Here is a 24,483-nt window from a genome sequence, read left to right on the forward strand (position 1 = left end):
TACCTCCCTTCTGAAGGTTCTCTACTACTCCAGATCATTCTTGATTAACGTGGTTAAAAAACAGTCTATGAACATCTGGAAAGAAAAGGACCTGAGAATAAATGTCTTTGAGCTCCTTCAGTTTCTTTAACTTCTAGTTGATTCTGCAGCTCTCCCCGTTCACAGACCTCTCTAGGACCATCAAATGAGGATGCGACACACACCTACATCACGCCTTCCAGCAGCCCAGAAGCTGGACTTTAGAAGTTTCTCGTAGCCATCACTTAGGCACGAAGAGTAAGTGAGCTGCAGGCTTGGTTTCATATTCATCATACCTTCAGTTTTTTCACAATATGATTGTTCTACGTACTCACTTCAAGTCCTTCCGAAAGGGTTATCTATACTGCACGTTATTTGAGCTGCTATGCTACGTGTTCGTTCCGAAACTACATGCACACTGTAAGAAAGCCTTTGTTTATCATCTGAAGAGAACCCCACCTCCTGTTCAGCTTCTCAACTGTTTATGTCCTTTTATCCCAGTAGATTGGCAACTGCCCTTTATTTATTTATATTCCCAAACAAACCCTGCCAAGCTGGCTAGTGGACTGTGTAGTGCACTGTTATGTCCTGACTGGCTTACATGTTGTGGATTCTGTCAAGTCTCATTAAGTGTTACTTCAATGGCTCATCTCAGGGCCAAGCCTATTAATTAAATACATTTGTATAGCTGCTGTTTGGTCATCTGTGGGCACCTTCATTTCGCACTACTGTCTGAACAGCATGATCCATGGAGACTAACTTTGGACAGGCAGTTCTGTTCGCCCAATAGTCCACTTGCCACTTGGTGGGTTTTTTTAAGTAATGCTTTTGCAGTGCGGTCCTTAGCTTGGGACTCCCCATGCATAATGGCTAATTCATGGAGAAAGCAAATTTGCTTAAATGTAAACAGAATTTTTCATGGACAGCGGGATGAATCATTTATTCTTAATGCCTTCCCATCTCCCTGGAGAGTCCAATATCTCACTAAAGCTTAAGATCTGGAAGAGACTGGGGAACCGACGAGGCAGCATGCATGCGAGGGACCACCTGTGCATGCCCAGTAAATTCTTTACTGAGCTCTGAGAGCTGGGCCTGTGTCGAATGATGTCATCCATGCATAATGGCTAATTCACCTTGCTGTCTGTGGAGAACCATGTTTATAAGTAAGCAAACTTGCTGTTCCATAGTCGTCATGTGAAATAATTTAAATAAAATAATGGAAGTAAAATCATAACAAACGGCATAAAAGATACAGACAAGAACAGAGTTCACTGGTCTCCACACAGGCAACAAAAAAACATAAGGAGAAGGCGAGAAGTATATGTATATGTATATATATATATATATATATATATATATATATATATATATATATATATATACACGGTATATTTTTTTTTGGTTTGTTTTTTGTTTTTACAGTTTTCCTGAATGAAAGTGAATCAGATGGGAAAAGTATTCCAAAGCATTGAGGCAAAAACTGAAAAGACTAATTTAATATCAGAAGGTACCTTAAGAAAAAATTATTACAAAAATCTTAATGATCACACACAAACATGCTCAACTAACTTGTTCTCAAGATAGATGAGACAAAGGTTATCCAGAGCTTTAAACCAAAGTGCCATAACATTGTGCTGTGCTATAAAACAAATTGGCAACCATATATATTGCTGTATGATGTACATGTGAGAATGATAGCTTTGATGTGGTACATGTGGACATTGTAGCCCTGCTGTTTGTTCCATTTGCAGTTTCAAGACTGTATTCACATATTGTAGCTGAAATTGCATTATTATACTTGATATTTACCTGGAGATGTTTAGGCTTGATATATTGGCAGAACAAATGACACAAGGGCATGTTCCTCTCATGTCAGCAGCCCTCACACAACCACTAATTGTGCTCGCTTCTCTCTCACTGGCAGCTCACACACATCTGAGACGATGTCACTCTTGACTATGTTGACTCTCTTTTCCAGTGGCCAGTTTTGTTGACAACATGGTACAGCCCACAGCCTCTCCAAGAGGAGCAGGACAGAGCCAACTACAGATGGACGAGCAGACTGTGTCAGAAGCAGAAACTCAAGAACTCAAACAGGTAAGGAAACCCTGTAAAGAGCGAGAAGGGGGTACTCCATGTGCCCTTGAAAACTCATATCCCTGTACGTACCCGGATCAGTCCAGACTGTGGGTTGAGCCTCCTGTCCAGCAGATGGAGACAGACCAAGGGTATCCTATATCAGGACAGAGCCTACCCTGCAGCCCTTCAGTATTTGTCTGTCTCCAGCAGATGGATCAGCTCACCCTGCGGTCTCCTGATTTGGGCTAGTCAGCCTTTCTTCCTTCTTTCTTTCTTTCGGATCAAGCAAGTACTTATTTCCTTGGGGAATCTTGTAGGATTTTAAATTAAAAAAATGTTTTTTAAAAATTAAAAACCTTTTCAGTTTAATTGATTTTAGTTCCTTTGCAGGAGACGGTCCCGTCTCCTGGCTCTTGCCGGACTTGGGGGGAGGGGGGGCTTCGCCCCTTGTGCGGGGCATAGCCTAAGTCCGTGTTTGCTTCCTGGTGTGGGGACCGAGGCTGGTGGTCCAGTCTTTCGTCTCCCCCCTCTGGCTGCCTAGGGAGCTTAGTGCTCCATTGCATTCTTTTGCTCTCAGTTTGGATCCTTTAAAAAAAAAAAAAGATTAAATAATAAGTAAATAAACTTTGCCTTTTTCCCTGCTAGAGTCTAGCCGGCAGCCAGACACAGGAGCATGCAGGTTTCACTCCCCTGCCTCCGCTCCTGCTGGCAGAGCTGTCAGTCAGCTATTTTTAGCTTTCAGCTGCTTTTTTTTCTTCAGCTCGCGGCTCCTCTTCGCTAAGGATGCCGCGGCCAAACGCCTGCCTAGCCTGTGGGGAGCCCTCGTCGCGCCTGCCTGCCGGGTTAGGAAGGCCCCTCCTCGGCAGGGCAAGCAAATTTACCCCGGGGACGGAATCCCCAGCGCATGGCCAGGCCGTTCCCGTGTCGGCAGACCACGGGAACAGCACCATCTTGGAGATTTCGGCATCTCCCGATTCGGAGCTGCCTGGGACTGGGGAGCAAAATTTAAGGGAGTTTCCCCCCCGATTTAAGCCCCATGCCCCCCCCAGGATGAGGTCCCTGACCCTCCCTCACCTCCCCTTCTGCCCCCCCTCCAGGAAATCCAGGTCCCGTTTTTCTCCCAATTTTGTCCTTCTCCTGCATAAATCATATTTGGCCAGCTTGCAGGAGGAGGAGGAGGAGGACCCTACCCCAGGCCCCCCCCCCCAACCCCCCGCCAAAAATCCCACGCCCGGCACCGTTGCCCGCTCTCCCTGTCCTGGAGCCTCAGGGGTCTGTTAGGGTGCGGGTGGTCCTGGGGGTGTCCCCTATTCCTGACCCCCCCCGGTGGCCCCAATTATTCCAGATCCGGATCCCACAGTGGATTTGGCGAGCGCGCTCCCACCCCTGGAGGGGGATGATCCTAGAGTCCTCCGAATGTTTCAAAGGGAAGAGTTGGAGCATCTCATCCCTTTTGTCCTTCAGGAGCTGGGCCTGGAGGGGCCCCCTGCGGACACGCTTACGGCCTCCTTGCCCAAGGATATGGACCCAGTCTGGCGGGACTCAGGGCTCTGGCAAGCGCTTTTCCCTTTCATCCTATGCATAAGGTGTTGCTCCTGCGAGAATGAGAGGCTCCCGAAGCGGGACTCCGGGTGGGGCGAGCTATGGATAAGCTCTATCCCCTCCTCGGAGGAATGCTTGGACATGCTGAAGATTCCCACCATTTCAGCGGTCACCAAGCACATTACTATCCCTGTGGTGGGATCGACGGCTTTGAAGGATGGACAGGATCGTAAGCTCGAAGCCCATCTGAAGCAGATCTTTGAGGTCTTGGCCTTGGGAGTCCGGGCGACTATCTGCAGCAGTCTCATGCAGCGGGCAAGTCTTAGGTGGGTTCAACAATTACTCGGCACCCAGGACCTCTTGTCTGCAGAGGAGGAGCAGGCTGAGCGTTTGGAAGGCGTCATAGCATATGGGGCTGATGCACTCTACGACCTCCTCCGCGTCCAGGCGACGGCGATGGTCTCGGCAGTCTCTGCTAGACGACTCCTCTGGCTGCGCAATTGGTCCGCCGACCCGTCCTCCAAGGCACGGCTGAGCACGTTGCCCTTCAAAGGTAAGTTGCTTTTTGGAGAGGACCTTGAGCAGCTTATTAATTCCTTGGGGGAAAACAAGGTTCATAAGCTACCAGAGGACCGCCCGAAACAATCTCGATCCTTTACACCCTCCCGTCCCCGCTTCCAGGGTCAGCGGAGATATACGCCCCGCGGACGAGGTGGCTCCTCTAGAGGTTCTACTTCCCGGTCTCAATCTTGGTCTCAGCCCTTTCGTAGGCATCGCTCCTTCCGTGAGGGACAGTCTCAGCGCGCCACCCCAAAGCCCACCACACAATGAAGTTCGGTTGACCCATTCCTCTGTTCCTTTTCTGGGCGGTCATCTCTCCCTGTCTTTCGAGGAATGGGTCAAAATCATGTCTGACCAGTGGGTTCTTGACATTGTCCGAGACGGTAACGTCTTAGAATTTGTTCACAATCTACCGGACCTCTTTGTATTCTCCCCATGCAGACGTCTCAAGCGGGGAAGCGGTGGAGCAAACCCTTGCCAGGCTTCTGAGTCTGGGTGCAGTTGTCCCGGTTCCGAAGGAGAAGCTCGGCGCAGGCCAGTATTCTATTTACTTCGTGGTTCCCAAGAAGGACGGGGCTTTTTGGCCAATCTTAGACCTTAAGAGGGTCAACCTAGCCCTCAAGATCCCACATTTTCGCATGGAAACCTTGAGAGCAGTCATAGCGGCGGTTCACCCCGGCGAGTCCCTCGTTTCTCTCGAATTGACAGAGGCCTACCACATTCTGATTCACCGTGATTACCAGAAGTATCTTCGCTTCCACATCCTCAACCGGGATTTTCAGTTTCGAGCGCTGCCTTTTGGCCTCGCTACGCACCACGAACCTTTACCAAGGTCATGGTGGTGGTGGCGGCAGCCCTCCGCAGCGAAGGAGTCCTAGTCCACGCCTATCTGGACAACTGGCTCGTAAGGGCCAAGTCAGAGACTCTCTGCAGACAGGCAGTGGATCAGGTTCTACCTCTCCTTGCATCTCTCGGCTGGATAGTGAATTTTCCCGAAAGCAAACTTCAGCCTTCCCAGGTGTTAGAGTTCCTGGGAGCCCGCTTCGACACTCGGATAGGCAAGGTGTTCTTACCTCAGGCACGGGCTCTCAAGTTGATCGACCAGGTTTGGAATCTTCTCTCGCTGCCTCTTCCGACGGCCTGGGACTACCTTCAGATCTTGGGCTCGATGGCTTCCACCATCGACCTCGTCCCCTGGGCATTTGCTCATATGCGACCATTACAGAGAGCTTTGCTATCCCGTTGGCAGCCGGTGTCGGAACAGTTTCACGTAGCTCTCCCGCTTTTGGCCTCTATTGTCACTGCCTTGCAGTAGTGGCTTTCACTTCCTCACCTGCTCCGGGGAATGCCTCTTCAATCCCCACAGTGGACGATAGTAACCACGGATGCCAGTCTCTTGGGCTGGGGTGCAGTCTGCCAGTCCCAGTCCACCCAGGGGATCTGGTCTTCTGTTCAGTCTCGTTGGCACATCAATCGGTCAGAGGCCCGGGTGGTGCGTCTGGCTCTGCAGGAGTTCCTGCCCCTGATACGCGGCAAAGCGATGAGGGTTCTTTCCGACAACTCCACCACCGTGGCTTATATCAACCGTCAGGGAGGCACTCGCAGTCGCCTTGTGGCCCTGGAAGCCAGCCGTCTCTTTGACTGGGCGGAACGGCATCTGGAGTGCCTGGTGGCCTCCCGCACAGCAGGCAAGGAGAATGTACAGGCCGATATCCTCAGTCGTCAGTCTCTCAATACGGGGGAGTGGGAACTCTCAGAAGCAGCCATGGCTCTGAACGTAAACAGGTGGGGTCCCCCTCACCTGGACCTCATGGCAACCTTGTGCAATGCAAAGGCCAACCGGTTCTTCAGCTACTGGAGAGAGCACGGCTCGGAGGGAGTGGATGCTCTGGCTCTTCCCTGGCCCACGGATGTTCTTCTATACATGTTCCCTCTGTGGCCTCTGGTCGGAAAAGTTCTCCGAAGAATAGAACTCCACCAAGGGCCAGTGATCCTGGTAGCTCCCGAATGGCCTTGCAGACCATGGTTCGCGGATCTCGTCAACCTGGCAACGGACGGACCTCTCTGGCTAGGCCATCTTCCTCGTCTGCTCAGCAGGGGCCCGTATTTTTCGACCACGCCGATCGCTTTTGTCTAGCGGCCTGGCTTTTGAACGGAGACGCCTGAGGGCTATAAGGAGGAGGTTATCTCCACTTTACTGCGAGCTCAGAAGCAGTCAACTTCTCTGGCTTACGTGCGCGTTTGGAAGGTTTTTGAGACTGTGCGGAGTCGGGCATCTCAGCATGCTCCGCTCCAGTCTTGTTGGTTCTTTCTTTTCTACAGAAGGGTCTCTCCAAGGGCCTTTCCTTCAGTTCCCTGCGTGTGCAAGTTTCCGCTCTCGGCTCTCTCCTTGGACGGGTCGAGGGTCACCCCTTGGCAGGCCACCCGGACGTGGTTCATTTCTTGAAGGGAGTCAAGCATCTGCGACCACCCGTTCATTCTACTTGCCCCTCGTGGAGTCTTAATCTCGTCCTCTGGGCTCTCTGTGTGGCCCCTTTCGAGCCTCTCGTCGGTCTACGGTAAAGGACCTCACACTCAAGACAGTTTTTCTAGTCTCTATTTCTTCTGCTCGTCGTGTTTCCGAGATCCTAGCATTGTCCTGTCGGGAACCTTTTTTGCGTTTTTCCGATTCAGGAGTTTCTCTCAAGACGGTGCATTCCTTTCTGCCGAAGGTTATCTCCACTTTCCACATTCCATGTCAACCAGTCGGTGGAGCTTCCAGCATTCTTCCCAGAGGACATTGTGGGTACCGCCGGAGGCGACCTTCGCAGACTTGATGTCAAACGAGTTCTACTCCGGTATCTCCAGGTCACCAATGACTTTCGGGTCTCGGACCATCTTTTTGTCCTCTGGAGTGGTCCTAATCGGGGCAAACCGGCTTCTAAGACTACTATTGCGCGGTGGTTGAAGAAGGCAATTTCCTTGGCCTATATTTGTCAAGGTCGGGCGGTTCCTGAGGGCCTAAAGGCTCATTTGTTGCATTCTCAAGCTACTTCCTGGGTGGAGAGCCAATCGCTTTCTCCACAAGAAATTGGCAGGGCCGCTACATGGATGTTTCTGCATACTTTTGCTCGCCACTACCGCCTGGATGTGCAAGCACTGGTTTTTGGGTCCTTTGGGCGATTCAGGCGACAAGTGTCTCGGTCCCACCCGGTTTAGGGAAGCTTTGGTACATCCCACGGTCTGGACTGATCTGGGTATGTAAAGGGAAAGGAAAATTAGTTCTTACCTGTTAATTTTCATTCCTGTAGTACCACGGATCAGTCCAGACGCCCTTTCCTGTTTTTTTCTTTTCTTACTCTCCACTCGAAGCTTGTTATTGCAGATTCTCAGAAGTCGATATTTCATTTGCAACTGAACACCGGACGATTACACCGGACGTCTTGGTTGTTGCGAACCAAGTATATACAAGAGCGCTTAGTTCTACCATGTTCTCTACACTGTTATTGAGTTGCTCAATTGAGCTTTTCGGTTACTTGCTTGATCCTGTTTACGTTTGTTGTTTTTTCTGCTTTGACAATTGTTATACTGAAGGGCTGTAGGGTAGGCTCTGTCCTGATATAGGATACCCTTTCAGTTTTGGTCGGTCAGCCTCCTCTGGACAGGAGGCTCAACCCACGGTCTCGACTGATCCGTGGTACTACAGGAACGAAAATTAACAGATAAGAACTAATTTTCCTGTATGCTATCATCTTTGGACAGTTATTTTCTGTTGATTCAATAGCAAGTGTCACAATCTACAAAGTGTCCAATTAAAGAGGAAAAAATGAGTTTAACTGTTGTCTGGTAATTCGTACTAATATGAAAGCAATCTTTTTAGAACTGATATTCATATATGAGAAACCCTTTAATTTAAAACAATTTTTTTTTTTTAGGATTTTAGTTCTGGAGCAAACTGAAAAGTATAAAAAGCCTACAAATTTTTACAGGGTCATTCATCAAAATGCATTAGGGTGTTATCTCGGGCGTTAGGGCGTTATTTTTTCACATCATGCAATATGAATGCAAATTTTGAAAATGTATTCAAAGGGGGAGAGGTTTGGGTGGGGTTTATGAAAATGAGTGGCATTTAAAGTTCTGGGTGTTAAGCTAGCGCATATTTTAACACCAAAAATAGCTACACCTTTAGCTACACCTTTTTTCCTGGCGTTAAGCTATCCGAACCGGGATTTGCAATATTTATCACAAATCCCATTTCAGGCAGGAGAGTAGAGGGGAGTAGAGAGAGAGAGAGAACCTCTGGGGTGGTGCACACATTAGGCCACTATTTATACCACTGTAGGAGGGTCAACTAGTAACTCGAGGTGAGGTTTTGGTGGTGGTTTAGGGTTTGGGCGCCAGTTTTACATGCACAGTCAGATGTACGAACAGCACAGTATACATCAGTGAAGATTTGATGTAATTTGGAATGAGGAAAGGAGCACAAAGATAAGATTTGTACAATATACTCTCGACCTAGCTTGGTAGCACCTAGGTAGAGAAAGCATCAAGCTAGGGCGAGAGTACAATGTACATATCTCATCTTTGTGCACCTTTCCTTACTCCAAATCACATCAAATGTTCACTGATGTATACTGTGCATGTAAAACTGGCCCCAAACCCTAGACTACCACCAAAGCTTCACCTCGAGTTACTAGTTGACCCTCCTACAGTGGTATAAACAGTTGCCTAATATGAGAGTCTTATAAAGAGTCAGTGTCTGTCTCTCTCAAATTACTCTAACCATGCCTCCTCCCCCCTTTTTTTTTTTTTTTTTAATCGCGGGCACTGTTCATGCGAAATTTATAGCAAAATGATTAATCTATTCTAGGCCTTAGTTTTTGCAGCTTCTGCAAGAGAATGATTTCTGCAAAAAGAGCAAGAAAGCAAAACCTTCGAGACAGCACTATGTGATTTCAGTTTAGAACTTCTGGGCAAAAGTCTTGCAGTGCATTTTATATAATTTTTTTTTTCTTGTGGCATTTTCCCTCTTCCAAAAGTTGCAGGAAATTAAGTGCTTAGGCAAAAGATGTCATTTTCAAGCTTGTCCATGCAGACCTTTTTTTTTTTTTTTTTTAAATTGTACTTTTTTTTGCTCTGCTTCTGGCAGAACCTTTAAATGTGCCCTTAGTCTTTAAGAGGATAATTTTTAAAGCCCTTTCTGTAGGTAAAACAGTGCTTTATCCCTGAAATTGGGCTTTTGCAAAATTACTTATCCAGAATGTGGATAAAGGTATGCATACAGTAGTCCTTATGCACAGACTTTTACCCGCAGCATGAAGAGGCATTTTTCTCCAGGCGGGGTTTGGAATTACACACACATCTTTTTTTTGCATTTCAAAAGTGTGTGTGATTTTTTTTTTTCCCTGGAAAAAAAAATTCGGCATGCACATTGGCAGATGTAAATGTGTGCGGGTGATTTTTCTGGGAGAATTTTCACGAGGAAAGCACACATGAATAAAAGAATGGTAGTAAAGACGCTCTACCAGTGCAGGCAGTTCCAGAATTACCCCTCGAGTCATGAATTTATCTAGGTTTTTTTTACCCTATTTAGTATTGGAAATAGGTGTGAAGCAGCAGAGTGGGTACAACATTGCAGTATTGATGTATATTTGATAGACTTGCATCCAGTATGTCACACCATGTTCTGAAGGGACCCCCTTCTAGAAATGGAGGGACGAAGAAAGTGTATCCTTCTCCCTCTGCCTCTTATGATCTGAAATGATCTTTATAGGCAAGCCCATGGCCATTAAGTATATTTTTGATCCCTTCCAGTGAAGTATGTTGATTGTTGTATAGTATTGGTTAAATGCTGATTTTTGTCTGCTTTCATATAGCTGGTTGAAATGCTTTTCACAGGACAAGCAGGATAGTAGTCCTCAAATATGGGTGACATCATCAGGATGGAGACCAATCACGGAACACGTTTGTCAAAGTTTCTAGAACTTTGACTGGCACCTACTGGGCATGCCCAGCATAGCACCAACCCTGCATCCAGCAGGGGTCCCCCTTCAGTCTTCTTTTTTCCGCTCAGCAGTAGCCACGCAGCTTAAGGAGCTCTCTTCAGATTCCTGACAGGAATTTTCCTCACGGAACTTCTCTCAAAATTTTCAAAACATTTTACCCGATAGGGGTCCCCCTATCGATATCTACACTCCACGGTCGAAAGGGTAAGGCTTTACCCTAGTTGCGGATTATTCCTGTTGAGTTATTCCTTCAGGGCCTACCGGCCATCGACCACACCACGGCTAAATTTTTGTCGAAGCCATGGCATCGGGTTTTCGTCAGTGCCCCGACTGTTCTCGGACATTGTCCCTGACTGACCTGCATAGGGTCTGTGTTTTATGTTTGGGGTCCGACCATGATGTCCAAACTTGCGCCAACTGTGCCCAAATGACACCGAAGGGCCGCAAGGCTCGTTTAGAGAAAATGGACTTTCTCTTTCAGTCAAAACACCCGGCTCCATCGATAGCTTCGACCTCGTCTGAGCCGGTTCCATTGACCTCTCGTCAGCACCGGGACACCGCTGCTGCCCGACTGGCGTCGATGATTCCAAGGGTGTCGATCACCTCCTTGCCTCCTCAAGAAAAGGACCAAGGAGATCTTCGTAAAAAGCGTCGACACCGGCATCGGAAGGCTCAGTCTGTTGATCCAGGCACGTCCTCTGCATCGACGTCGACAGAGCCACCGACAAAGAAGCCCCGTCCAGAAAAGGCCCCATCCTCTTCTGTGACCGGGTCACCGAGGCGTTCCCCACCTTCAGTGGTGCAGGGATCCGCGATTCCACCTTCACTGGTGGACCCTCCGGCTACGCCACTGCTGCCTCCTACTCCGGAGCCAGGGTTACTTGCCCCAGGTCTCCGAGAGGAATTGGATCAGATGATCCAAGAGGCCATCGGAAAAGCACTTCAGGGCTTCCAACCTCCATCAATGCTGGTGCCGGTTCCCGAGCCGGTCACTGATCCGATTCCCGTAGCGCTTGCACCGCCACTGGGTAAACTGGATGCATTGATCAGAGCCCTTCCACCACTGGAACCGAGAGTACTGGTGGATCCAGTACCTTCTACTCCGATTCCATTATCATCGGATGAAGAGGAAACACAGATACCCATTCCACCATCTGGGATCTTACCACCCACTCGTCCATCGATAACACCAGTTCCTTCGGTGCCTCCATCGATGCCATTGATTCCTCCATCGATGCTGTCGGTTCCCCCATCGATGCCTTCGGTTCCACTTTCGATGCCATTGATGCCTTTGGGATTAACACCATCCCTCCCTTCTGGAGATCCTATGGGAGCTGGTGACCAGCCTTTTGATCCTTGGACTGATGATACTTCCCAGGATACTGATGATCTGCCTTCAGAGCCCTCTCTTCCAGATGAAAGATGATGGTCTCCACCAGAAAATCTCTCTTTCATTAATTTCATCAAGATAATGTCTGAAACCATTCCATTTCAACTTCAGACAGAAAAGGACTGTAGGCACAAGATGCTGGAAGTACTCCAGTTTCTTGATGCTCCTAAGGAGATAATGTCTATCCCTATTCATGAAATCCTGATTGACCTCCTCAAGAAAAACTGGGAACACCAAGGTTCAGTCCCACCTGTCAACCGTAAGACAGATGCAATTTACCTCGTACAGTCAGCTCCAGGATTTCAGAAGTCACAGCTGGATCATCACTCTGTTGTTGTTGAATAGACCCAGAAAAAGGCACGACATTCAAAACCTCATTCCTCCATACCTCCAAGGAAGGAACAAAAATCCCTGGATGCTTTTGATAGGATGTGTCTTTCATGGCTCAATGCTCATATCTCACATTGCCTCTTACCAGTTATACATGACTCAGTATAACAGAGACCTTTTTAAGAGGATCCATGATTTTTCTGAATCTTTACCAGAGCAACTCTAAAGTCAGCTTTATGCCCTGACTCAAAAAGGTCTGGATGCTGGAAAACATAAGGTATGCGCCGCATATGATATTTTTTACCCTGCCTCTAGACTGTCTGCAGCAGGTATTAAGACGGGCCTGACTCAAATCCTCAGACGTAAGACCAGAAGTGCAAGACAGGTTAGCTGATCTACCCTGTGTAGGCAATAATCTCTTTGGTGAAAAAATCCGAGACTGTGGTGCAGCTGAAGGACCATCATGAAATGCTGAGCCAGCTCTCTTCTGTGCCGTCTGAGTTTCCATCCACCCCAAAGAGAACTTTCAGGCGTGACTCTAAAAGGCCAGCCTACAAGCCAAGAAAATTCTATCCTCCAGCTTCTAGAGGTCATCCTTCCAGACCTTACCAAAAAAGTCAATCCAGACAGTCTCGGCCTCAAAAGTCTCAGCCAGCCTCTCAGCCTGGGCCAGCGTCAGGGTTTTGACTCCTTCCTAGAGAGTGTAAGCCAAATTCCTCTTCCAACCATACCGGTCAGCAGTTGGCTCTGCCACTTCAACAACCTTTGGCATACAGTCACCACAGACTAGTGGGTGCTTGCGGTAGTCACTCAGGGTTACCATCTAAACTTCCTGACTGTTCCACCGGACTCCCCATCTCGGCTGACGTGGGGGACTTCTGACCATTCTCTCTTGCTCGAACAGGAGGTCTCAATCCTCCTCAGAATCCGAGCAATAGAACCGGTGCTCCTCTCCCAACAGGGGCAAGGGTTCTACTCCTGGTATTTTCTGATACCAAAAAAGTCAGGTGGTGTTCGTCCAATACTGGACCTCCACACCCTAAACACATTTTACAGAAAGAAAAATTCAAAATGGTAACCTTGGGCTCTACTTCCTCTTCTACAAAGAGGAGATTGGCTATGCTCTCTAGATCTCCAAGACGCTTACACTCTCATTTCCATAACTCCTTCTCATCGCAAATTCCTGCGATTTCTGATTGGCTCTCGTCACTTCCAATACCATGTACTACCATTCGGCCTAGCGTCCGCTCCACGAGTATTCACCAAGTTCCTAGTGGTAGTCGCAGCCTTTCTCAGAAATCTGGGAGTGCATGTCTACCCTTATCTCGACTATTGGTTGATAAGGGCTCCAACTCAACAGGATGCATTAGCCTCCCTGCGACTCTCTATCTATACCCTGATCTCATTAGGGTTTCTAATCAACTATCCCAAATCCAAGATAGTTCCATCCCAAACCCTTTCCTTTATAGGGGCCGACCTAAACACACTACAGGCAAAAGCCTTCCTCCCCCAGGATCGCACTTTCCTCATAACCTCTCTGGTGCATCACATGCGAACTTGAGCATCTTCAACTGCGCGTCATTTCCTCATAGTGCTGGGTCATATGGCATCCTCGGTGCATGTCACTCCAGTGGCTCGCCTTGCCATGAGGGTCATGCAGTGGACTCTAAAATCCCAGTGGATTCAAGCTTGTCAATCAATGTCCAGCATTGACCAGGTTACCAAACATCTCCGTCTGTCTCTAGCTTGGTGGATGCACCACTCCAATCTCATTCAAGGCCTTCCATTTCAGGCTGCAGAACCTCAAATTGTCTTAACAGACGCATCCAACCTAGGGTGGGGTGCACATGTGGACGACGTGCAGACTCAAGGAACCTGGTCTCCAGAGGAAGCCAGATACCAGATAAATTTCCTGGAGCTAAGGACGATCAGATATACCCTCAAGGCCTTTCCAGACTGCCTATCAAACAAAGCCATCCTGATTCAAACTAACAATCAGGTTGCGATGTGGTACATCAACAAACAAGGGAGAATGGGCTCCTACCTCCTGTGTTAGGAAGCTGCACAGATATGGGCATGGGCCCTTTCCCGCTCGATGTGCCTCAAAGCAACCTACTTGCCGGGAGTGGACAATCTCTTAGCGGACAAGCTGAGTAGCACTTTCCATCATCACAAGTAGTCTCTCAATCACACTGTAGTGGACTCGATATTCCAACGTTGGGGCTACCCTCGAATAGATCTCTTTGCGTCGGTCCACAACCACAAAGTAGACAACTTCTGCTCTCTCATTCGCAGTCACCACTCGCAACTAAGGGATGCCTTCGCCCTCTCCTGGGCCAATGGTCTCCTTTATGCGTACCCTCCACTTCCCCTCATTTCAAAGACTCTCGTGAAGCTCCGGCAGGACAAGGGCTTAATGATTCTGAAAGCTCCCCACTGGCCACGCCAGATTTGGTTTCCAACCAGGACCTATCAATACGCTGGCACATTCCCCTGGGGAAGGATCCCCTTCTGATAACTCAGAACGACGGATACCTGCACCAGCCCAACCTCCAGGCTCTGTCTCTGATGGCCTGGATGTTGAAAGGTTAATACTCCAACCTCTTAACCTTTCAGAGTTGGTATCCCGAGTCCTGGTGGCTTCACAGAAGCCTTCAACGAGAAGGTCTTATCGCTCTAAATGGAATAGGTTTATGGTCTGGTGCACTTCCATGTCCATAGACCCCTTCACTTGTTCCACTGCGAGGTTCCTGGACTGTCTCTGGCACTTTTCAGAGTTAGGCCTAAAAACTTCCTCTATCAGGGTGTATGTCAGTGCAGTGTTTGCGTACCATAAGGGTATAGGAAATGTCTCCATTTCGACACAACCCTTAGTATCAAACTTCATGAGAGGCTTGCTCCATTTAAAACCTCCACTGCGCCCTCCGGCCCCTGCTTGGGAGCTTAATGTAGTGTTGGGACGGCTTATGCAACCCTCTGTTTGAGCCTCTCCACTCCTTTGATCTCCGTTATCTCACCTGGAAGGTAGTTTTTCTGCTCGCGATCACATCCGCTTGCAGAGTTAGTGAATTGCAGGCATTAGTTACTTATCTGCCTTACACTAAAATTCTGCATGACAGGATGGTGCTCCGCACCCACCCTAAATTTTTACCAAAGGTAATATCAGAATTTCACATTTATCATCCATTATCCTATCTACATTTTTTCCCAGGCCCCATTCCAATCCGGGAGATCAGGCTCTGCATTCCTTAGACTGCAAGCGTGCTCTAGCCTTCTATCTGGACCGCACGTCAGCCCACAGGAAATCCATTCAACTGTTTGTTTCGTTTGATACCATCAAACTTGGAAATCCTGTTGGAAAGCAGACCCTCTCCTCCTGGCTGGCGGACTGTATCTCTTTTTGCTACCAGCAAGCAGGCATTTCACTCCAAGACTGTGTGAAAGCACACTCTATAAGGGCCATGGCAACCTCAGTAGCGCACCTTCGTTTGGTGCCGCTTCCTGACAAAGGCAAGGTTGCTACCTGGAGTTCTCTCCATACATTCACAGCCCATTATTGCTTAGATAAGGCTGACAGACAAGATTCCATCTTCGGCCAGTCTGTTCTACGCAACTTATTTTCAGTTTGACTTACCAACATCCTTCCACCGACCCGTTAGGGTTCAGGATGCCCTCCTAACCAAATTCCATCCCTGTTGTACCTCTTGCACGTCTTTGGGTGCATTTGGTGCATTGCTCGGGCATCCTCAGCTCGGTACTCACCCATATGTGAGGACTACCATCCTGCTTGTCCTGTGAGAAAGCAGAGTTGCTTACCTGTAACAGGTGTTCTCACAGGACAGCAGGATGTTAGTCCTCACGAAACCCGCCCGCCACCCCATGGAGTTGGGTTCGTTTACGTTTTCTTATTTTATTTTCGTACGTACTTTTGTTATATTACGAGACTGAAGGGGGACCCCAGCTGGTTGCAGGGTTAGTGCCATCCTGGGCATGCCCAGTAGGTGCCAGTCAAAGTTCTAGAAACTTTGACAAAAGTGTTCCTTGATTGGGCTCCATCCTGATGATGTCAACCATATGTGAGGACTAACATCCTGCTGTCCTGTGAGAACACCTGTTACAGGTAAGCAACTCTTGATCTTGATCTTCTACTGCTAATTGTCATGAGGTATTTTTGTGTGTATATGAATATCTGTTTATGTTGAACTGAATTCCAGCTACCAACTCGCAGCACACAGATTTGTGACATTTTGGTGAGCAGAGACACTATTGCGCTCTAGCGAGAGAAGAGAAAATAAGAAAGCTAAGGGTGCTATCCCCATTCCTGTGCTAACCTAAAATTCAATCGCGAGTAATTTTTGTTCCCTTTTGGGATTGAGAATATCGGCCCTTTTGTGAATGCAAAGCTGCAGAATAGAATCTCAGTAATGAAATAACCTTTGCTTGAACATTTTTACAGTTGCCAATTTTTCTGGGGCTTTTTTAAAGAGCGAAATTTCCTTTGTAGTCAAACCATTTGCTATACTTTGCACTTTGTTTCTTTAGACGTCCGTTGTTCCAGTGTATTTTATTGGGAAATTAAGATATCTCTTTCTTCCCTCTTCAAAGCTTTCAGGTGGTCATTATGGCGACCTGCAAGCCTATAGATCTCAAACTGATTAAAAATGAATTTTGAGTAACTTGCAAAGTGATTGACCTCGGAGATGGAAAGACAAGCAGAGTAGCTTTTGCATTGATGAAATGCTAGCTTACAATTTACTGGTGCGCCTTGGCATGGCAGACATTTGCAGAGGAAGAAGCAGCACTTCTTTTAACACCTGTTAAAGCATATGGCTAGGGAGGCACATAAACCTTAGAAAACGCTAGCATTTTAAAAGAAAAAGCTCAGCACACTGACCAGTTTTATATTTCTTGGCCCAGAGACTTAAATGATGTGCTCACTTCATTCAAGAGCTGGAAGTCCTTAAGAGGACGGAGAGTGATTTGAGTGCTTTAATGCAGAGATGTCAGGGCTTCACCATGGAGCGTTTACGTCAAAAAGACACACAGAAAAAAAAGCCCCTCATTTTGTGGTTGAGTGGGCATCGTTCCTTGTGCTTTGCTGTACGGGCGATTGGGCTGCCTGCTTACGTGCCTGTGGTTTGTGGCCGAGCCTGTGTCTACTTGCTAACCAGAGCTGACATAATGTTATGGGGTGTGGGAGGAGATAGGTTGATATTATCCTAAGGACTGTGGTCAAGGATGGGGGCGAAAAAGGAAGGTTGGGGTTTGAGGCTGACTGCTCACTAGTCTGATCTGGTAAAATTATGCTTTTCACCCTATTATTGCAGCTACATTTAGCCCTTCCTGCCCAAGACCCTCATACCCATACATTTGTTGTGTTTGCAGATTACAGATAATAACAAAGATTAACATGTAAAAATGTTAATTCCGTAATAACGGTAGCGAAGTTCTGAATATTTCAAATTTATATAAACAGACGGCTTATTTTGCACAGAGTTTGTCCTGTGGTTTGCCAAAGGCAATTGCAGCCCCAGCGTTAAGAGCAGGCATAGTCCAGTTGCAGCATCAGGACTGTGAAGCAGGAGAAGTTCAAGACTCCTCATTGCCACTGACTCGGTGTGATGTGAGCGGCCAACGTATTACAAAACCAAAGAAAAGTTACTTTCACAGAGGTCTCCTGCAGTAGCTCGCTTTTCCAGAATGTTTCAAGGACAGTGTTTTAATAAGCTGTTGATTTGGAGAGAGACCGATTTTTACCTGGACATTTTAAAATCTAACACCTTACTGTCTTTGGGGAAAGATGCCACAGAAAGAAGCAGTGTGAATGTCTGCGGCATGACGCCGTCGCTGGCATGATTTTTCAAGGGGGAGGGGGGGGGGGGGGGAAGTGTGCGGTGTATTTTCAAGCTGAAAACTGGCACCAAGTCCACGGTTAGTGAGGACCCGTAGCAGTGCTGTCCGGCTGAAAGCTGAAGTCGGCAGCTGGGGCAGACTGTGACAGCCCCCAAAGCGCTGCCCTCCTATGGGTCTTTGGCTGGGGGGGGGGGGGGGTGGGGGGTGGGTTAGCCTTGGGAGCCCTGTCAGCCATTTTCCTGCTCCAGCTGTTGTGGCCCCGGTTTGATATCTGTGTCACAGATGGGGGGAGAAAAAAATGAAACCGTAACCATGTTTTTATAAAGTGTGCTAAAATGAAGGTCTTGTACGACATGTGGTGGCTCCTCCCGGGCCTTCTTTGGACTGCCTCTGTTCTAACTATATTCTTTTGGAAGACTGGCCTCCAATACTGGACATAGCACTCCCGGAGAGATCTCACCAATAACATGCACAGAGGCCAGGACCACTTCTCTTTTTTTTCTCCCCTACTTGTTATTCCTCTCCCTATGCTCCTTAGCATTTCTCTACTTCTGGTCATAGCATTGTCCACTGGTTTGCTACCGTGAAATCATTGGATTTCATTGTCCAAAGAGCTCCGTCCTGATTGGTGGTCATCAGTACTTCACTCCATATCATATGTTGTTCCCTTAGATTTTTTTGCACCCCCAAATGTATGACTCTCTTCACTTTTTTTTCATACTGAATGTTACCTGAAAGATGAAACCATGAGTTAAGTCATAGAAACCCGGAGTTGTCCTGATTTCTGTCACTGTTTTGGCCTCCACTATTTCCACTAAAAGACTGTTCTATGTATTTAGGTTTGTTTTCTTTTGCTTTGTTTTTTGTTTGTTTTGTTTTGTCTCATATTTGCTAGTTTTCATTTTGTACTTCGCTTGAGCCAGCAGCAGGCAATGGGGAATTTTCCACCTCTACCTTTCAGGTATTTGATGTATTACAATGCTTATAGTTCAAAAGCATGACTGCATTTCTCTCTGGATTTGAAATTCCAAAAGATTGTAGCTTTCAAAGGAGAAACAGAACAAATTCCATATGTATTTATCCATTTATATCTTGCCTGGGTGCGGTCAAATCTCTGGCAGAGTTAAAATAAACTGCCCAAAGTCAGCAGCAGAAGCTGAGTTTAGGCTCTGGAGTTACTAAATCCCAGTCTATGGCCCTATGTCTTTGGTTTTGAGCTTTGATAAGTAGACTAGCTTGTAAAGCTGAAGGATTAGTTCCCCCCAAGCATCCACTACAAAAAAAATTGGAATAAATAGACAGACTTTTATTCTGTTTTGATTCAGAGCTGAAGTGGTAATTCAGCATAGTAGATGATGGATTTTTTTTTAGTGATTAATAGTTTTTGTGTGTCTCTTACTAGACAGTGAGGTAGATATTAAAAATATACGCGTGCGCGTACTTTTGTTCCCGTCACCGGCACGAACAAAAGTATACCGGATTTTATAAGATACGCGCGTAGCCGCGCATATCTTATAAAATCCGGGGTCGGCGCGTGCAAGGCTGCACAAAATCGGCACCCTGTGTGCGCCAAGCAGCCTGCCTCCGTTCCCTCCGATTTTGGAGCGGCCTTGGAGGGAACTTTCCTTCCACCCCTCCACACCTTCCCCTACCTAACCCACCCTCCCGGCCCTATTTAACCCTTCCCCCTACCTTTATCAGAAAAGTTACTACTGCCTCTGGGCAGTAGTAACTTACGCGCGCCGGCACAACAGGCCCCAACACAGGCCGCTATGTCAGGGCACTTGTCCACGCCCCCGGACCGCCCACATGCTCCCGACCAAAAACCGCGCCCCCTGGCCACGCCCCCGACCGCCCCTTTTTGCAAGCCCCAGGACTTACACGCGTCCCGGGGCTTGCGCGCGCCGCCGAGCCTATGTAAAATAGGCTCGGCGCGCGCAGGGGGGGTTTAAAAAGGTTACGCGTGTACCTTATGCGCGTAACCCTTTTAAAATCCGGCCCAGTGTGTTATCATTATGGCTTGAAGAAAATAGCCACTAACCATTTCTTGAAGATTTGGCTAGGCTTCAAGACCTAGTATAATCTTTCCAGATATTTGAATATATGATATTGATTCACTGAAGTTTTAACCTCCTTGGAAGAAAAACCAACTACCAAGAATTACAAGGAAAGTCCCCCCCCAAAGTCTAAAACTAACAGGGCACAAAATGTTAAGCTTGTAGGTCTCTTGGGTTGTAGCATATGTACAATATATATAGGAACAGCTAATAACTGGAAAGATGTCTGCATCTTATTTTCTACCAGTAGCTGTATGGTTTTAGAGTATCATGTCAGGCACTAGTTGACCAAAAGCTTTTTACAATGTCTTCTAGTCTAAGTGATTGCACCTTGTCGGGCATCTGTTTAACATGCTTTTAGTGCTTTCAGATACTCGCAAGAACTGTATCCAGTTTTATTTCAACCATCATTGTTTCAAACAGAAGGTTTTAAAATATCTTACAATTCTTGGACTAAGTTATTCGCTATATATAGGAGAGTTTTTTATAAGAACTGAGTTGTATGCTGCAATATTAGCTGAGTATTGTAAGCAAGAAAGAATTCCAAAAGGATTAAGAATATTTAAAGAGCCTAGATTATTTACAGAGGAGCATTAATTTGTTGAGAAGTGGAACTCTATTTTAAACAAGTGTTCTTTGGTTCTGATGGTCCTAATTATTCACTCAACTCAGGAATTGCCAAATCATCTGAAACAGGAATTGGATGAGAAAATTAGTTTGAAAACAGAAACGGTTACAGAAATTTTTATCAATACACGGAATTGAAAGTATCAGTTGATAAGAATAGAAATGAATTGTGACAATTTAAGTTAGTTTAATAGAGATGAACAAGATTACAAAAGAGGCAGTATTTATCCTTGGATGCATCATGATAAGAGACATTCAAAGAGTTACTTTTGATAGCTCTTCTAGGAGCTCATTAGATGGAGAAGAACAGAAGGTCTCGACAAGTGGAATTTTTTTTTTAGACTGGGATCATGGTTACTGGTGAGACAGGAGCAGTTGGAAGAAATGGAGAGGAAACGAGTTTCATCCACATGGACCAGACCAGTAACAAGGGTGCAATCATGGAGGAATCTGTAATAATAAACTTATCCATTAAGGCTTAGATGAGACAGCCCTATTAATCAAAGGACTTTCACACATACCCTATCTCTTCACATAATGGATTTCAATTCTGAATGGATTTTGACAGATTCATACATACTATATCGTTGAATTATTTTTAAGAAAATCCATCTATTGCTCTGTCCATATCAATCATTCAAAATCACAGCAGTTGGAGTCCTCGATGCCTGGTACATCAGTTATTGTTCACTTTTAGAAAAATGGTGTTGGAAGATGTAAATCAACTTGACCCAGATTTAGATGGAGCAGATTTCTGGATGACATATTCTAGAAGCAAGAATTTAAAAGAACTTTTATATCCTCCTATGTTGTCAAAGGGAAAAAAAAGCCGTGACTAGTAATTTGAGTAGAGAAAGTTTTATGGTCATTTTAAATGTGGTAAGTGTGGAATTTGTAAAATCACAATACAACAAAAACAATTTCTCCATTCAAGGACACTGAGAATATTTTTGTTGAAATATTTAACTACTTGTTCATCTACTCGTGTGGTATACATAATTGTTTGTCCATGTGATTTTATTTATGTGGATAAAACAACAAGAACATTTGAGTACATGACTCACTGAACAATGCAGCTGTATAAAGATGAAAGACTAAGTGCACATTTTGGGGTAGATTTTCAGAGCCCTGCTCGCCTAAATCCGCCCAAAACCGGGCGGATTTAGGCGAGCAGGGCCCTGCGCGCCGGGAAGCCTATTTTATATAGGCCTCCCGGCGCGCGCAGAGCCCCGGGACTCGCGTAAGTCCCGGGGTTCTCGGAGGGGGGCGTGTCGGGGGCGTGTCGAGGGGCGGGCCCGGTCGTCGCGGCGTTCCGGGGGCGTGTCGGCAGCGTTTTGGGGGCGGGTACGGGGCGTGGCTACGGCCCGGGGGCGTGGCCGCGCCCTCCGTACCCGCCCCCAGGTCGCGGCCCGGCGCGCAGCAGGCCCGCTGGCGCGCGGGGATTTACGTCTCCCTCCGGGAGGCGTAAATCCCCCGACAAAGGTAAGGGGGGGGTGTAGACAGGGCCGGGTGGGTGGGTTAGGTAGGGGAAGGGAGGGGAAGGTGAGGGGAGGGCAAAGGAAAGTTCCCTCCGAGGCCGCTCCGATTTCGGAGCGGCCTTGGAGGGAACGGGGGGAGGCAGCGCGGCTCGGCGCGCGCAGGCTATACAAAATCGATAGCCTTGCGCGCGCCGATCCAGGATTTTAGTGGATACGCGCGGCTCCGCGCGTATCTACTAAAATCCAGCGTACTTTTGTTTGCGCCTGGAGCGCAAACAAAAGTAGGCTATTCGCGCTCGTCTGAAAATCTACCCCTTAGTATAACATTGTATCAATAAAGATCATATATTTGAAAATCTTCAGTGTTTTGCTCTGGACCATGTACCTGTCAGTTTGAGAGGAGGGGATCAATATTGACAGCTTTATATTTTGGAACAAAAATGGGCCATTGCTTCCCCTGCCCGTTGCAGGGGAAGCCGTCCTGCTTCCCCCCAGCGGCGTCTCCCCTCCGCGGGGAAAATCCCCACGGAGGGGATTTTCCCCGCGGGGAAAGCACTAGGCTAGGCTAGCCTAGTGCTAGCCTAGCCTAGTGCTAGCCTAGTGCTAGCCTAGCACTAGGCTAGCCTAGTGCTAGGCTTTAGCACTAGGCCACGCCCCCCCTGTGGAGGGAGCATGGCCTAGTGCTAAAGCATGGCCGCCGCCATGCTTTAGCACTAGGCCACGCCCCCTCCACAGAATTAAAGGGACCCATCCCTTTAAATGACCTCACCTGTTCTCTATCAGCCAGGGCAGAGGAAGTATAAAAAGCAGCTTCCTCTGCTCATCCAGTGACTTGGCAACGTCCTCCAATGCTGTCTAGTCTGCTTGCTTCAGTGAGTTCCCTGTGCTCGGACTCTGGTTCCTGTTTCGTCTTGGTGTTCCCGGTTCCTGACTTCGGATTGGCTTACGATGATTCTCTGGTTCCTGACTTCGGATCGGCTTACGGTGATTCTCTGGTTCCTGACTTCGGATCGGCTTACGGTGATTCTCTGGTTCCTGACTTTGGATTGGCTTACGGCGACTCTCTGGTTCCTGACTTTGGATTGGCAAGCCGTGATTCTCTGGCACACGACTTCGGACTGGTGAGCGTTGACCCTCTGGCACTTGACCTAGGACTCCGTCAAGACCACCGTCTCCAAGGGCCCACCTAAGTCCCAGCGGCCCGGGTCCCTACAGGCTCCTTCTGGGGGGACCACGGGCTTCCAGGGCGAAGCTCCAGTTGGCCTTTGCACTGATACCCTGACCTCCCTAGGTCCACCTAAGTCCCAGCGGTCGGGTCCCTACGGGCTCCTCCCGGGGGGACCGCAGACCACCAGTGGTGAAGACACAGCACCACCTCACCTCTTCATCGTCTCAGTGTTCGCCTCAGTCTCCAGTGCCAAGGGTCAGCTGACCCGGCCTCCTGTTCTGCCTTGCCACCCGACGAGAGAGCCTACGGACCCTCCAAAAGGTATATCATCCTCTCGCCGGCCAAGGGTCCACAAGCCTGAGCACAACAATTGGAATCTGAAGAGCCATTAGATTAAAATGTACCCATTGAGTGGGGGACACTTCTGTGAGATGATATATAAGGAGATTGACAGTGGTTCCAAATCTCTGTGAGTGTGAATCAATATATTGTAGTGATTTGAAGAAAAAATTGTGATTGTGATATGGAAAGCATCCACCGTAATCTGAAGATGAATCATACTGGAACAAAATGATTAAAGGAGTGATCGTTAAGATGTCGTAAAAGCGATCATTGGGCTATGGCAATGGAACTTGAAGGGAGAAGAAAAAGGGTTCGCACTCAAAAAGCGGGGAGTAGCTGGCTTGTTACGGCGGTTACTACCCCAAACCAAATGTGCCTGATACTTCACTTTCCATGCATATCCAGCATGGTTCTCTGCTTCATCGGCATGGGAGAAAGACTGATACATCACGCATTTCCAGCATAGCTCTCTGCTTCAACGGCAGGGGAAAAAAACAAACAAAAAAAAAACAAAAACAAAAAACTGATGCTTCACGCATATCCTGCATAGCTTCAACGACAGGGGTGAAGAAAAAAAGGATTCGCAATCACAAAGCGAGGAGTAGCTGGCTTGTTACGGCGGTTACTACCCCAAACTAAATGTGCCTGATACTTCACTTTCAATGCATATCCAGCATGGCTCTCTGCTTCAACGGCAGGGGAGAAGAAAAAAAAACCAACAAGGGCTGTACAACATAGTCTAGGTAAAACAAATAAGCATGGGTGTAGCTTGCTTATCGCGGCGGTTACTGCCCCTACTACCCCTAACTAATCAAGCTAGATATTTCACTTGGATGCAGCTCCATCACTGCTCTCTACATTAATGGTGGGGGTGGAAGGGAAATAGAACAAGGAGCTAAGAGAAACAGATAAGAATGAGAGAAAAAATGTGTGAGGCTTGCTGGGCAAACTGGATGGGCCATTCGGTCTTCTTCTGCCATCATTTCTATGTTTCTATGTTTCTATGTAACTTTAAGCTCTACACCTCTTGGATCACCTTGACTAACAATTGACT

The 24,483-nt window shown here is 47.5% G+C and overlaps 1 protein-coding gene across 8 annotated transcripts in view; it reads left to right on the forward strand.

The window, feature by feature from the left end:
* Positions 1-24,483, forward strand: part of SNAP47 (synaptosome associated protein 47) — a 107,058-nt gene that overhangs the window by 72,335 nt on the left and 10,240 nt on the right. For 6 of the 8 annotated variants that reach the window (XM_029588284.1, XM_029588282.1, XM_029588278.1 and 3 more), the window contains one exon: positions 1,997-2,115. The exons of 1 other annotated variant lie outside the window; for it this stretch is intronic. In XM_029588284.1, the coding sequence (XP_029444144.1) occupies positions 1,997-2,115 (119 nt within the window). Of the gene's footprint in view, positions 1-1,440; positions 1,526-1,996; positions 2,116-24,483 lie in introns of those variants that run through there. One more of the 8 variants, XM_029588285.1, reaches the window with a different exon arrangement.

This window comes from Rhinatrema bivittatum, chromosome 2 (assembly GCF_901001135.1).
Source record: "Rhinatrema bivittatum chromosome 2, aRhiBiv1.1, whole genome shotgun sequence".
Classification (NCBI taxonomy): domain Eukaryota; kingdom Metazoa; phylum Chordata; class Amphibia; order Gymnophiona; family Rhinatrematidae; genus Rhinatrema; species Rhinatrema bivittatum.